This window comes from Erpetoichthys calabaricus, chromosome 4 (assembly GCF_900747795.2).
Source record: "Erpetoichthys calabaricus chromosome 4, fErpCal1.3, whole genome shotgun sequence".
NCBI classification, from domain to species: domain Eukaryota; kingdom Metazoa; phylum Chordata; class Cladistia; order Polypteriformes; family Polypteridae; genus Erpetoichthys; species Erpetoichthys calabaricus.
Genome location: NC_041397.2, coordinates 316,371,136 through 316,387,696, shown reverse-complemented (window position 1 = coordinate 316,387,696; position 16,561 = coordinate 316,371,136). Strand labels below are relative to the sequence as shown.

At 40.5% G+C, this 16,561-nt stretch overlaps 2 protein-coding genes across 7 annotated transcripts in view; one reads left to right on the top strand and one right to left on the bottom strand.

Moving 5' to 3' along the window:
* The window catches only part of LOC114641108 (CD276 antigen homolog), a 722,545-nt gene that overhangs the window by 317,912 nt on the left and 388,072 nt on the right, over window positions 1-16,561 (bottom strand). For 4 of the 6 annotated variants that reach the window (XM_051926016.1, XM_051926015.1, XM_051926013.1 and 1 more), the window contains exon 3: window positions 11,690-12,007. The exons of the other annotated variants lie outside the window; for them this stretch is intronic. In XM_051926016.1, the coding sequence (XP_051781976.1) occupies window positions 11,690-12,007 (318 nt within the window). The remainder of the gene's footprint in view (window positions 1-11,689; window positions 12,008-16,561) is intronic. 6 annotated transcript variants of the gene reach the window in all.
* LOC114641109 (CD276 antigen homolog) overlaps window positions 1-16,561 on the top strand; it is a 745,815-nt gene that overhangs the window by 402,417 nt on the left and 326,837 nt on the right. The window lies entirely within an intron of this gene.

Here is a 16,561-nt window from a genome sequence, read left to right as displayed (position 1 = left end):
CCAAACACACCACCAAGGCACCTACTGTATTTCCGTATGTTACTTGGACAAAAATAAAGTCAGTGGTGTCTTCTCAGATTCTTGATAGCAATTCATCACTTGTTCATACACATTGTCCTTTTCATACTGTGGAAGATGTGGATTTTCCACAATTGCCCTCACTTCATGATCCAGTCTATCAATGGCAATGGACTCAGAAAGTCTTCAGACCCCTTCACTTTTTTCATATTTTTGTTATGTTGCAGACTTGTGCCAAAGTCATTTACATTCTTTTGTTTTTCAAGCAACCCTTAATATCCCCAAATGACAAAACAAAAGATGGATTTTAGAATGTTTTGAAAAGTGTAAAGAAATAAAAAGCTGAACTATCCCATCGACACAAGTTTTTCAGAGCGTTTAGTCATTACTTCATTGAGGCCCCTTTGGCAGTGACTGCAACTGGGAGTCACTTTTGGGTCTGATGAGAAAAGCTTTGCACACCTGGATTGAGGAATTTTCTGACATTCTTCTCTGTGGATTTCCAAAAGGTGCGTCAGGTTGGATGGAGACCACAGCTGTTTCCAGGTTGTTCCAGCTATATTACATTGGGTTTAAGTTTGGGCGCTCACTGGGCCACTCAAGGATATTCTCAGAGCTGTCCCTGAGTCACTCCTGTATTGTCTTTAGCTTGTGCTTAGGGTCATTGTTCTGTTGGAAGCCCAGTCTCAAGTCCATACTGTTCTGGAGCAGGTTTTCTTTAAGGATATCTCTCTTGTTTTGTCATTTTGCCATTCCCTCAACAGCCACACAGCATGATGCTGCCACATCCATGTTCCACAGTTGAAATTTGCATTTTTCCAGTTATAAGATGTGCCTGGTTTCCTCCAGACATGACTCTAATTTTGGTTTCATCACTCCAGAAAATCTTTTAATCATAGTCCCTGCCAACCCATGCCCTGTAGATGCCTTTTTGCAATTTCCAAGCAAGTATCTTTTACTGAGGGGAAGCCTCTGTCTGGCCACTCTTCATAAAACCCAGATTGTCCTTCTGAATGTTTCTCTCATCACCACACAGGTTCTCTTTAATCATTCAGAGTAAGCCTAAGGTTCTTGGTCACCTCTCTTACCAAGCCCCATATTCCTAGATTACGCAGTTTACTCAGGTGGCCAGCTTCAGAACGAACTGTGGTTGCTCCAAACTTCTTCCATTTAAGAAATATGAAGGCCACTGTGCTCTTGTGAACATTTATTGCTGTAGGCATTTCCTTAGATCTCTGACTCGACAAAATCCTGTCTCTAAACTCTACAAGCAGTTGCTTTGACCTCATGGCTTTAGATTTTGATCTGTTAGATATTGTTAGCTGTGGGACCACATATTGACAGATGTATGCCTTATGTAGTCCGGTCCAATTAACTGGTGTCCACAGGTGGACTACAAACAAGGTGTAGAAACATCTCCATGACAATCAATATAATGGGTCGCACATGTGTCAAATTTCAAGTGTCACAGGAATACTTTTGTCAACTTGAGATTTCAGGTTTTTTTTTTTTTTTGTTAATAAATTTTTTAAAAATCCTAAAATCCAGGTTTCACTTTATCATTCTGGGGTTTTAAGTGCTTGATATGAGAAAAAATTATTTTTTATCACAAGGCTGCAGCATAACAAAATGTGGAAAAAAGTGAAGAGATCCAAATACTTTCTGAATCGACTGTATGTTGGATTTTGTTGAAGGATGTGATTTTAACTGGTCTATACATTTTTGAGACACTAAATAAAATTTAGCAGACTTGTTAGAAGAATAGGTGGAATCAAGTGGGTGGTCTGGGGTACCTTGTGCATCCTAACATTTTGTGACGTGCACGCAGCCCCGCCACGCTACAAGTCCTGCTTCAACAGCGCCTTTCCAGCCCCATCACACAATAGTGTGTCTGTCGGCCATAGAAAACTCATCACCGTGACAAGTTCACTCACAGCTCTCCATGTAGAGCATCCCTCTGCCAGTGACTGATCACTGAAAGGGGGCGGGGGGGGGGTTATTTTAATTCGGCCAATGACCTGGCCCAATTTCTCTTTGTCTCCTCTCCTCCAGAATGGTCCAATCCCGATCGCGGATCAGCAGCCGTGAGACCAACCTGACGAGGAGGATTATCAGTACCTGGACTGAAGGAGGGAGCCGAGGCAGAATGACTAATGAAGTCACTGCTTGCTTGCAGTGTTTGTGTGCCATAGAGTGGCAGCTCCCGCTTCAATAAATACGCTTGCTGTTCCTGTTTGAAGGCTGTTAATAAAGCTGATCATTCTGAAGACTGAGACCCAGCCTCATGTTATTGGGTGTAAGAGAGTGTCTCACGTATCACAATTTGTACTAAAATAAATCCTAAAAATCCCTCAAAAATTATTTTTACAGCTTCAACTAATGTAAAGATGCTAATAATTACCAAATACACTAATTAAATCTGTCTATTTTAACTTGCATATTTTTTATACAGTATTTTGTCTATTGCATGTTTGAACTTGTTGGCAAAACAGACCCTCTGTCGTCAGTACAGCATGCCTGTGCTTCATACTCAAAAGTCCTGCATGTACAAACAGTGGCATGGCAGTCTGAGCAACTCCTTACAACACCGTTACAAAATATTTAAGGAAGAATGTGATATCTGTCTCTTTTATTAACTCTTTGATGGATGAATATTTTTTCCAAAAAAAATTAGTTTTCTGAAAAGCACATAAAGCAATTGTTTCACACATAAGTCAATATAAAACATCTGTCGCTATATGTTGTGGCTGCTGTTGGCACATGTTCAGCATCTCAGTGAGGGGGCACCTCCGTGGTCAGCAGGAATGCATGGTGAGCCGGCTGCCTGGCTGTCTCCACACAGCAGGTGGGTGGCGGTTGCAGTGTGACACAATCTGGTTTGTACCTCTTGTCATCAGAAGTGGTGGTCCTCCCAGGCAAATACTGCTGTAGGCACATCAGCTACACGAAAGTGTTCAGCACCACGATCAGCTAGGGACCGATCAGATGCTGGTACCTCACTTTCGTTTTTGATATCCATCTCCAGATCACTTGCTTCAAACTCGGAGTCCAACGAGTCAGAGTCCTATTCAACGAAATTACGTAAAGCGTCCACAGAGTATTTTGATTTGCACATTCACTTTAGTCTCTCGCCAGATGTCGGCACCATTTTAGAGGTTGTTTGCTCTTTGCTACTCATGCATGTGTAGGGAATTGAGGTTTAAAGGCGGAGTGGTGGCTGTGAGGCTAGGGATCTGCACTGGCAATTGGAAGGTTGCTGGTTCGAATCCCATAGAATGCCACTATGGACTCTGCTCTGTTGGGCCCTTAGGCAAGGCCCTTAACCTGCAATTGCCGAGTGCTTTGAGTAGTGAGAAAAGCGCTATATAAATGCAAAGAATTATTATTATTAAAGCCATGTAACTTTCCTTCTAGCAAAGAGAGTCAAACTAAAACATAAGAGTAAGTTTTGCTGCAGTTTACAGCTGATTACCATCCTCTACTCCTGAATTTTGACAAAAGTCTACATCAGCCCTAAAAGAGTTAAGTCAATAAAATATTAAAAATGCTCCAACTTTCAAAACAGATAATCCAATCCCTAAACCCAAATGCTCTCAAATGTTATGCCATGTGTACATTTTCTAAAACTTAAGAAAGCACTTATTTTGCCACGAGTACAATAAGTAGATAAACGTGCATCAATTCTTCAGATTGTTAATTTGCTGCCAGGTGAGAGGAAGACTTCCTTTTACTGAGTTTAGAGCGCGAGTGACACTTGGGACCAATGCTTTTAGTGTTCTATACAACCCAAGTGATGCTCAGGTCTAACCTAAGGAGGTCAACTCTTCTTTTGTATTGTGTAAAGCACTTTGAGCAGCATTCCTTGTATGAAAATATGTTATAGAATTAAATGTTGTTGTTGTTGTGCAATCAGCATCTGTAATTCAGTCATCTCCTTCCTTGTACTGGGTAGTGTCACATGTGTGCCAGTTAAAGGCATTTTTCCCATCCTGAACTGGCTTCGTGAATTTGACATTGACATGTCCATTAAGCAATGGAAGGGGGTGCCTGGCAGTCCTTGAGTCAGGGGACAGACGATGGACAACACAGCCCTCAACAAAAAAGGAGCTCCTCAGTCTGTTACTACAGGATCTGATTGCCCTATATCACTTTCCTGATGGTAATGGGTCAAATAGATGAATTCCTGGATGTGTTGTGTCCTGATCAAGGGCCCATTCTTTGTTCCTCAGTCGACTAGTGTAAACACTGTTGAGGTTTGGGAGGACAACCCCAATGAAGCATTGGGCAGCTTTCACCACCTAAACAAGATTATTGCAATCATCAGCTGTGTAGCTGGCATACCATAAAATTGAGCCCTAGGCCAGAACACTTTCAAGAGTGTTGTGGTAGAAGTTTGTCAAAAGCATTTGGGGTAGATGGGCTTGTCTCAATGTCTTGAAAAAATTCAGGTGTTTTTCAGTTTTCCCAGTTAATTAAGTACTATTAAGAGACCATGTAAAATCCATTGATATGTAGACTCTTAGGATCTTCACACTCCCTATGTATCATTTCTACTTTTCCGTGCTGTGTGTATTGGGGTAGGTGGGCTCTCACTTTTATTCTCCTGTAGTCTACAATTATTTCCTCTGTCTTACTTGTGTTCAGGATTAGGTTGTTATTATAGAAAATTGTATTCTTAAAATTGGTAATCTCGATGTATTAGAAAAATATTATAAACACATGAGAAAAGTAGACACTATATTTTACTAAGCATTAAGATGTAAGAGTTTGGATTAAAAAGATATACCTATATATGGTTTATTATTCTGTATGAGGTAGAGACCGCCAATTTATATATATAATTCACTAAGACAAGACAACCATGGAAAGCACGACGGAAGGGGCGTGGATTCACTAAGCCGCCAGCAAGTAAGACACCCATGGCGCACGCCGGAAGGAGCCACGCCCACCAACTCTAAGACCATTGGATACGACGACAACTCGCAGAGCCACGCCCACCAACTTAGACACGACGACACAGAAAAAATGGCGTCATTTACATTCATCTGTCGTAGAGGCCACATGCACCTCTGAGCCACGTTGACTGTTCATAGAGGCATGTTTCTCGTGGAGGTGAATCGCCATATGCAGCGTGTAAAGCGGTTTGCGAGGGGTATCCCATGGGATCCTTAAAACAATCCTTTACAACTGAGGTTAAAACAAAATGAAGTAAGCAGTCTTTAAAAACCAATACGCCCTGTGCCTCTGTTTCATTAGCGTCGGCGGTCCTCCAATTGTAAGTCACGGACAATTGTATGTTTCCCTCTCAAAACACAATGAAGGAAGCAGTCTTTAAAAATCAATAAGCCCTGTGCCTCTGTTTCATTAGCATCTCACCTGCTTCATCCAATGCAGGCCCTGCAACAGTTGAGACGCTCTCTCAGCAGATGACCTTCTACACAAGCTGTGTGTGGGTGGGTGTTAGTTTAGTTAATTAGTTACTCGAAGGATTTCAAGATTTAATGTGCACAAGCGGTAACACTGTACTTACTGAAAGCAGCGTTACGGATTTTGCAAATGTTCATTTTTTTTCCCTCCTTTTAGACAACTGTGTCTTTCCGGAAGTGTTCAGCCATCAATATATTATTTTTGCGGCGTTTGCCTGCAGGACCACGTGCAGCGAGCGAGCAAGAGAGATAGCGAGAGTGTGAGATACACACAGGCGCGCGAGCGAGAGAGAGCGCGCTGGACACATAGGAATATTAATACAGTACTTGGTTACATTGATATAGCGGTGTTCTCAGTATTCAAAGCGCTATCCACACAGGAAGGAACTGGGAAGAGAACCCACAATCTTCCAGAGTCTCCTTACCGCAAAGCAGCAACACTACTACAGCGCCACCAGGTTTTCACTTCTATACATAGCATTGTTCCTATGTTACTTTTCTTGGTGGCTTATTACATTTCGGATGTTTCACATGTACATTGTTTCCCCTGTGCTTAAAAGACATTAAAAAAGTGTTTCTCAACTACGCCATGGTCTTAAAGTTGGTGGGCGGGTCTCCGTGAGTTGCTCTTGCGAGCAGGCACATGACCAGGGGGTGTGTAAGCTTAGAGAACGAAGGTGGAGGGGGGAGGACCAGGTAAGAAGAGGCATGTTTGTCGCGGAACTGAATTGCCGAATGACCGTGTGACGGCGGTCAGGCTGGCAAAAAGTAGCCGATGAATTAAACGCGTGTGCATTGTACTTACTGAAAGCAGCGTTACGGATTTTGCAAATGTTCATTTTTTTCCCTCCTTTTAGACAACTGTGTCTTTCCGGAAGTGTTCAGCCATCAATATATTATTTTTGCGGCGTTTGCCTGCAGGACCATGTGCAGCGAGCAAGCAAGAGAGAGAGCGAGAGCGTGTGACACACACACACACACACACATACAGACGCGCGCTGGACACATAGGAATAATAATACTTCGTTACATTGATATAGCGGTGTTCTCAGTATTCAAAGCGCTATCCACATAAGAAGGAATCGGGAAGTGAACACACAATCTTCCAGAGTCTCCTTACCGCAAAGCAGCAACACTACTACAGCGCCACAAGGCAGTTAAAAAATACACCGCGCTCAAATTTGTTTTCACTTCTGTAAATAACATTGTTGCAATTTTACTTTTCTTGGTGGCTTATTACATTACGGATGTTTCACATGTTCATTGTTTCCCCTGTGCTTAAAAGACATTTAAAAAGTGTTTCTCAACTGTGACTACAAGTACTGACAACTGTGTCGTTCAGGAAGTGGTCACCCATCAATACATAATTATGCGGCGTATGCTACGCCGCGGGTTGGCTAGTAGTTTATTAAGTCAAAGAAATGCAGGAGAGTTAGAGAAAGATGAGCCCCTCGCTTAGAGAGAGAATATGAACTCTTTGGCTGTAAATTATAGTAGCAAGCAAGAACAGTCCTTATCAAACAGATAAGATAGACAGAGCGGGGTTTGAGACCCCCTCAGCTAAGAATTATTGATAGAATCAATTAGGGGCAGGACTAGAGCAATGGAATGCTAGGAGTCAGATGAGGAAAAACAATGACTCAAATGATCAGAATTGTAATAAAAGTAAAAGGTACCCATTGCTGGGGGCTCATTGTTCCATCGTAAGTGAGTCTGTATGCACGTCATACAATAAAGCTTAATTCTGCTATCTGTTCTGAAGTCTCTGAGAGCCTTCACTGGGGCTGAGGATGCCCTATGCCGTGTCAGCCTGCTTCAGCATAATCATTGCACCATTTGGCCAAGTGTGCCAACTCCATCCTGTAGACTGTCTCAACTTTATCTGAAATCAGGCCCACTACCATAGTGCCATCTGAAAATTTCACAATCATATTTGAGGGGTGTATTGGGGTACAGTCTTGCATGAGGAGAAAAGCAATGGGCTAAGCACATAACCCTGTGGAGATGCTGTGTTCAGGATAAGTGTGGAGGTGTGATATAGCAGGTCAGTGGCTCAGATGGAAAGGCCAGTTTTTAAATAAATAATCTCCACACTCGTAGCTTAAAGAGGAGGCATGGTAGTGTGGCTAGAGCGGTTCCCGGGGGCAGTATGGGCTTGGGTGTTTCCACACTGAAGTGTACAGGTGTGGGATCGCACATGTTTGTAATTGATGTCGGGAGCTGCTAATGGCCGTACCTGTGCCACATCCCCATTATAAATAGTAGAAGCGCAAATGCGGTGAGGAGACAGAAAACGAAAAGGACGGAGGTTAAAAAGGAGAAAAGGCAGAAGACTGGCGAAAAAGCAAGTGTAGGAGCAAGCAAACGAGAGAGAGAGAGCAGGCTCACTGTAATAATGACTGGCAGCTGGGAAGTGAGCCCTAGTGGGGTGTTTGGCTGGCACTTGGGGGCAGATGGATTGGGTCACTCCTGCTGAGTTTTTCAGAGGAGCAGGAGTGACCACGATCGACAACGGCTTGCCACATAAGGCCGCGGAAGGCAGTGGGAGTCGAAAGCTTGGGAGGTTGATGCCCCAGCATGAGCGCCCTGGTCGCTTGGGAACCCGAGTCTCGGTCATTATTGTTGTTTAACATTTTTTAATGGATTTATTTATTGGATTATTTTAACTTCCACATTGCACCTAATTTTATGGATTATGTATTTATTGAAATGTTTTGAACACTACACTGTTGTTTTGAACACTTTTTGGTTTGGACTGTTTTAAATAAAAGCACTTCTGCACTTTACACCATCTCCTTGCTTCACTTGGTGTCCTCATTGTCGGGTTCAATAGGTTCCCTAAAGAGAGATGGGAGCATGGAGCAGGACCCGGATCGTCACAGGAGGAAGTACTGCACGTCTTCCTATTCTAACACTCTGTGTTCTGTTTGTGAGAAGGTTCAGCACCCAAGAGCAGACTGAAGTGTCCAAGCCAAAGTGGCTTAATTTACCAAACACTTTCAGGGTACTACCAGTAAAAAATGCTGAACTAAAATTCACAAACAACATCCTCACATATGTATGTGGCTGTTTTAAGTGGGATAATTCTGTGTGGAGCATAGTACAGACAGTGTTCTCCATTGAATGGTTTGCCTGATATGTAAACTAGCATATGTCCAGACCTGGGTGTATGACTGATCTAATGTCCGAGAGTACCATTTAAAATTGGGTTAAGGAGCAATAATGGAGGATTTCAAGACATATGGAGACATGTTCCTTCTGTAGTGAGAGGTTAAATATATTTGTGAACACACACGCAAATTGGATAACACACACCTTCAGTTTCCATCTGGGCACTCCTTCAGGTCCGGTAGCTTTGTGGACATTAACTCTTTGAAAAGTGGATCTTACCTATTGGAGCTATAGGACCAGTGACTGCTCTCCTACATAAGATGCAATATGCGGGGCAGTTCCTCCTTCATTGTGAGCAAAAAACCTATTTATAATATCAGGGAGATATGTGTACTCAGATGGCTGCACTGTATCACTCTTATAATTAGTCAGTACCTTTACTTCCTTCCACATGCTATGGAGGCAGTTATTCACAATATTCCTCTATGTACTATTTATATTTCTTCTTGATCTCTCTAATGTACCTCTTATAGAAAACTGGCGTGTCTCCTGACCTAAAAGCCATGTCCCATTCTTTCAGCAGGGTACGCAGATAACAGTCAATTCACAGTGTCTCATTGGGGAGCCCATTCAAAATTGTATGTATCCAGAACGACTGATGTTAAATTCTCCTTATATGCTCCTTGTCTGAACACCTCCCAATTTGTGCTATCAAAACAGTTCTGCAGCACTGAGATTTAACTGAGTGCCTTGTCCACACAGACGGTCATTTAGAAGTGTGTCCCTTGGAATTTCCAGCCTCTGCATTAATACCTGCCTTTGTGATTTCTTCAAGGACATATTCTGTGAGCACATGGTGCTCAGTCAGTCTTAAACTCCCAACAACTTATTCATCATTGTAAGCATTTTGAAACAACTGAGCATTTCCAACATATTGTGTATCCATCCCAAAATACCATCAAGTAAGCTTTCCAACTTTTATGTGCCTCTGTGTTCGTTGGAATGGACGTAGTGCTATCAAGTCTTTAGCAGCCTACCACCTATGATTAGGGAAATATATTCAACAGTTAAAGATTGACCAATAGGAACAGGTTCAGCTGGGCTGCCTTTGTCTTGATTGACATGTGATGAAACTATCATGAAAGCCGGTATTTTGACATAAAGAGTGCTTTCATTAAATGAGCCATTTGGAAATGGAAAAGTCATGTTGTGAAATAACAACGGTCTTTAAAAATAAGACCTTTCTGAAAGAAAACCTGTATTAATGATAAAAACATAATAATTAGATGACTTTTTATAAAAAAATAGCTGATTTGATTTAATTTTATATTTTTTCACAGTTTATTGACAATTATATATATTGCTGTACTTTTTCATGTGATTATTTCATGTTTGTCATTTTATTTATTTCATTATTGTACAAATTATATCCCATAGAAACCTTGAGCTGAAATCATGTAAATTAGTTTTTCCCCACATCAAGCAACCTTCAATACCCCAGAAAGACTGGAATAGCCCATTGATGTTTGTCAGCCATTCTGGCCTGAAGTCTTCTGGATCTGACTCTACAAGCTTCACACAGCCAGCTTTGGAGATTTTCTGCCATTCTCCTCCGTAGATCTACTCAAACTCTACCAGGTAGGATGGAGACTGTCAGCTGGACAGCTATTTTCAGTTCTCAGTTCAGTTTCAAGAGATGTTCACTTAGGTTCAAGCCCGGTATTGGGCTGGGTAACTCAGAGTTGTCCATAAGCCATTCCTGTGTATTTTTTTGCTTTGTCCTGTTGGAAGGTGAACCATGGTCCAGTCTGAGGTCCAGAGCACTTTGTATGAAGTTTTCATTGAGCATATCTCCATACTTTGTTCTGTTCAGCTTTCCCTCAAACATGACTAGTCTCCTGGTTCCTGATGCTAAAAGACATCTCCACAGCATGATGATGTCCCATCATGCTTCACCACTGGAATAGGATTCTGCAAGTTATTGTTATTTCCACCAGACATGATGCTAACCATCATTAAAACAAAGAATCTTCTTTCTCACAGCCAGAGAGTCCTTACCTGTGTCTTTTACTTAGAAGAGATTTCTGTTTTGCCACTCTGTTATAAAGCACAGACAAGTAGAGTGCTGCAGTGATGGTTGTCCTTCTGGAAGTTTCTCCCATCGCTACACAGGTTCTCAGGAGCTCAACCAGAATGATCTTTGGGTTTTGGTCACCTGACTTACCAAGGTCCTTCTCCCCAGATTGTTCAGTTTGGTCAAGCAGCCAAGTTTGGGAAGAGTTGGTTTGCTTTGTTTGGTTTGGTTGTTCCAAACTTCTTCAAAATAAGAACTGTGAAAGAAACTCTGCTCTTGGTAACCACAAGAGCTGCATCCTTTCCTATATCTTTTAATCAACACAATCCTGTCAGGAACTTCTTTCGACCTAATGGCTTGGTTTTTGCTCAACTGTGAGACCTTCCATAGATAGGTGTGTGCCTTATCTAATGAGTCCAAACAACTGAATTGACCATGGGTGGATTCCAAACAAGGTGTAGAAACATCTCAATGATGATCAATAGAATGGGGTACATCTGAGCCAAAGCAAAGGGTCTGAAAATTTGTGTTAACGTGATATTTCAGTTTTTTAATTTTAATAAATGTTCAGAAATTCCTAAAATTCTGTTTTTTCTTTGTTATTCTTGGGTACTGAGTGTTGATTGATTAGGGAAAGATCAATGTAAATGATTTAAGTTTAAGGTTGCAAGAAAATATGAAAAAATGAAGGAGTCTGAATACCTTCTGAATCCATTTTAAGTATTACTTGCCATGCCTCACTATCAGACATTTAGATCGCTGAACTTCCCTTAAAATACTGTAAGAGTATTAGAGTACACTTTATGGATACAAATCTGGAACATTGTAATGATAACAGAGTAGGCCACACAAAGGAACTTACAAAGGAACTTACTCCAAATGCAAGTCATGGGACATTGTGGAACATGTTTTTGTAGATAGATAGCATGCTTTCCAAAATTCATGAAAGCTTTACTTACATATAAACAGTACATACAAGCAAGCACTGAGTCTGACTTCCCAACACTTACTTGTCAAATTCTGCAGCCCTTGTCTGGCTACACAGCATTGTGCTACTTACCTTTAACAGTGAGCTTGACATCTTGTGCTTGTTGATCTTGAGGCGGGTAGCACATATAATTCCCTTCGTCTGTTTTTTGGATGTTTTTCAACACCAGTGAAATATTTCCTTTATCTATTTGATCATCATTTAACGAAATACGGTCTGTATATCCAGGGGCTATGTTGCTTTTCCCAGATGAGAAAAAAAGCATGTTAATATTTGGCAACCTATCCCATGCAAAACTGACAGTTTGCACATCTAGTGGCTTTGGTGCACTGAAAACACAAGGGAGGAGCACATCGTTTCCAGAAATTCCAACAATGTCTTCAGGTAGCACTTAAAAAGAAAAAGAAAGAAAAAGAAAAAAACAAAATTAGCTCTCTGTGCATTCTGTTTTATGAACTAACTACCTGTGTTACCTATCTAATCAACTCAAGTTAAAATCTAAGTAATCAACATAGACCTCAGCATAGTCAACATTAACATTTACAGTGCACCATCTATTGGGATGCAATTTGCAATGCATGTAATAATAAAATGCACTGCATGTGTCATTACAACAGATGGAATATATGGTAAACGGTTTATGCTCTCACCTTTAAAGCAAAGTGGCATTAGCTCATCGCAAAGTGAAGAGAAGCACACACACACACACACACACACACACACACACACACACACACACACACACAAGCACACACACGCACACACTAGTGTCATTGTAGCTTCACCAAATCCCCAAACCTTCATGTCTTTGGATGGAAAACTGAGCACACCGTGGAAACCCACCAGGAAAAACATGCAAACTCCAGGCAGGAATCACAAGGGACGTGACTCCCTGCGAGACAGCAATGCTACCGCTCTGCCACCGTGCCACCCCATATGTGTAACTATTAGCAGTATTCATGATTTAAACTAAGTTAACGATTTATCTGTAAAATGTAACATACACAGTTTAATGCATTTCATCATGAAAGTGATATCAAGTGTAGCCGCCAAAGTATAAGGCGAGATCGAGCACGGGTAAAACACATGCCGAAAGAAATCTCTCAGTCCAAAAGTTCAATTTAAAACTATTTATTGAAAGTTAAAAGCAAATAATCCACACAAGAATAAAAGAAAAAATAGTTACACACATAGAATAAAAGGCAAAAAAAAGGAAAAAATGTATCTTCTCTAAACTTTGCTTTTCTTGAGAAACTTTAGTTGTTTCTGTACTTAAAAGTTCTTAATATCTTCTTCTGTACACTTTAAGCATACGGCTTCGTGCTTATATAAGCACGTTATCTTTACGAGTGTTCTGTGTGGTGATCTATTGCTGCTTGCCGCTGCTGTCAGGTCAGGAGGAAGCCCCAGAAGCGCGTATCGATTTAACAACTGGGTCGGTTTTAAGATGACGTTTACGACGGTCTGCTTTAATGATAAAGTAACCTACGGGATTAAAGAGGACATTTCGAGTTTAAAGCTGAAATTTCCACTTTAATCACAAAATAGACATTTTCATTATGTCCTTATTTTCTTTTTCTCTGTGGCTTAAATACGCCGCCGTACATTCTGAGGGTACTGTGAAGGTGCAAAAAAAAAAAAAAAGATGGCCCAGAAGATGGTATGTGAGACTTTTAAATTGTATCGTGTCATTACTTTGGGGAATATGCAAAGCTTACAAAAGCACCAAAAAATGCATTTGTATGTCGGCATTTTGCTTCACCACATTGAACCATTCATCAAACATTGAAGCGCACACATCAATCCCGGAGGATCCTAAAAGCGTAGCAAGAAATTCAGGCTGAAATTCAGGGTTTGAATGTGGAAAGTTATGATGATATTCCAGAAGATGATGAGATGACTGTATTTGGATAAATGTATATTGTTGTACATGAATAAATATTAAATATCCCCTGAAAATAAGCCCTAGTGCATCTTTTGGAGCAAAAATTAATATAAGACCCAGTCTTACTTTTGGGGAAACATGGTAGCTGTGGTTTTCTGAATATCATTATGAACACTTTGATGCCACATAAAAACAATTACAAAGCTACATTATCAGTCAAAGAAGTAAACATTCTTCCCTACCATGTGGAAAAACAGTAGTAAATTATTTTTTAAGTTTTGTTGATATGTACATTTAAATGGAAACAAGGACAAATTTGAATCTGCTTTTATTTCTCAGAAATATACATAAACAGTCAGTGTGATTGTATGCATGCAGATAACTGGATTAACATGAATATCCTGATTAAGGCAAAACCTGGTTTCTTAAAAATCTGTGTTTGTGGATGCCAATTTAATATTGTCTTTACGAATTGTTATTATTTGTGTGAGAGTTATTTTCCTGATATTGAAAAGAAGTAAACACAAACAATCCGATCTATCCCATAGAAGTGCGCCCCGCGTCGCCCTCTCTCAGCCCTCCTCTCTGGACTACAGTGCTGAGCCGTCTGCTGCCAGGCGCGTTCTGACAGAGAAGTTTTATTTATTCGTCCACGTGACTGTCGCGGAAACTACCACATTGTAACTTTTTTTGAGTTGGCAGTAATCGATAGTAGAAGAGATGAGGAAAACAGCTTTGCATCTTTCTACTTTTTAACTGCGCCGAGCTGTAAACAATGTGAAGACAAGACCGCCTTCAGCGGCCATGGGTAGTGATGGGTAGTGTGAAGCCTCATGAAGCATCAAAACGTTTGAGGCATTTGTGTCAGAAATCGTATTGAAGCATTGAAGCATTTGACACTCGCCTCTCTACTGACACCTCCTGGCCATTTTCATTAACGTTACACAAACTCATGATCCACTTCAAAGACGTCTGTTACAACTCTTATTGCTTTTACTTTTTTTGCTGCTACAGACTAACAACGAAGAGAAGGGTTTGTCAGCAGCTTCTAGTGTTTGATGTCTAAAAAATATAAATATATATTGTGGTATATGGCCGGCAGTTCATCCCAGCCAATACCCCCACACCACCAGGTGGAGCCCTTCTTGCAACATGGAGGTTCCCCGAGTTGCAGCAGGGCATCATGGACAGTGGAGTTTTACATTACAGTAAGTACAGTGGAAGTACTTTCTAGTCACGGGAATGGAATTAATGAAGTACTTCCAGGATGAAGAAAAGAAGGAGTTTTCACCTGACCCGGAAGTGTTATGAAATCATGTGGACTGAGAGAAAGAAGCACTTCACTGACTATAAAGGACTCTGGGAAAACCCAGCAAGTTGAGCCGAGTTGGGAGGAAGGGTGACTGAGCTGCTGGGAGTGGAGGATTGTTTGTTGTGATTGATTATTGAGTATTGTGGAGTGGAGGGTGCTTTGTGCACATTATTATAATAATAAATTTAAATATTTGGACTTTTACCTGGTGTCTGACGTGTGGTCTGAGGGTTTTGGGGGCCGACAAACAAAATAAGACACCTCACTCATGGATTCCCGGCTCTTTCAATTAGTATTTACTTTTGCACTGTATCATTATAATCACTCCTGTTATTACTATTATAATTAACCCTCATCTTTTCTTGAGATCACATTTAATAGCCTTAAATGTTTTCTATGGTCTGACTTAATTAAAACGGAGTAGATGGAAATTAAAGGTTTATCCCTGTACTTTGCCATGATAAAGGTAAACATATTTGAGAAAAAAAAGGTGAAATCCTTAAAGCACAGATGTTACTATTCGATCAAGTATTGAAATATTTCATTTATTAATACTTTACAATATTTTGTGGAGCAGAAAAGTAACATGTTCGCTACGAAGAAAAGACGCTGTCAGTGGCTGTACTAACTAAGGTGGTTGCTTTTAAAATTCTGAGCGTAGTGCTAGCCCGAGTTTGATTCGAATTAAAGACTCATCAAAATAATTAATAATAAAAAAATGATCAGGAGTGAAATCTTTATAACCAATTTGAACTAAATAATTTTGAGAGATACCGTGGAAGGATCGCATAAGAGATCTGTTCAGAAATCATCCCCACTTAGAGTCGCCATCAAAATGTGATGACTAATTGCAGAAGGCAGCTCACGTATTTACATTAATTCATCTTCTATTCATTGCCATTTGACGTCCATGAACCCCTCCATTGAATAAGATGATAACAAACCTGCTTCAAAATTTATAGATACTTTGAGTAAGTCGAGTGTAATTGTGGAAAACCATTTAGATCAGTTAACATCAAATGTAAATGTGGAAAACAATTTAGATCAGCTAACATCACATTATAATGTGACCTTAAGAAATGCTCTGGACACAGTGGCTCCCCTTAAAACAAAAGTGATCAAAGCACATAGAAACTCTCCCTGGTTTAATGAAAACACTCCAGCTCTTAAATTAGAGTGTCGAAAACTGGAGCGCAGATGGACAACAATAAAGCTACATGTCTTTCAAATTGCATGGACAGAGAGTGTCAATAAATATAAAAAAGCCCTCTTTAAAGCTCACTCAGAATACTATTCTACAATAATAGATAGCAACAATAAAAATCCTCGGGTACTGTTTAGAACAGTGGCTAAATTAACAAATGGAAATTCAGATCTACAGTGCAAAATACCAACAGATATTAGTAGTACAGACTTTATGAACTTCTTCAATGAGAAAATTAAAAATATAAGATCCCAGATCTCTGCATCACAGTACAAACCGCATACTAGCTTAGCAGACCCGGTCAAACATTGCATTCAGCACTTTAGTAATTTAATCCTGTAACAGAGCAGGAAGTATTAACTTTAATTTCTAAAATGAAGCCCACTACTTGTTCCCTAGATCCAGTACCCGTGCAATGGATGTTCTTGCAGCGCCTACGCTAAACATCTATATATATAATTCACTAAGCCAGAAGACAAGTAGCCGACCATGGAAAGCACGAAGGGGCGTGGATTCACTAAACCGCCGACAAGTAAGACGCCA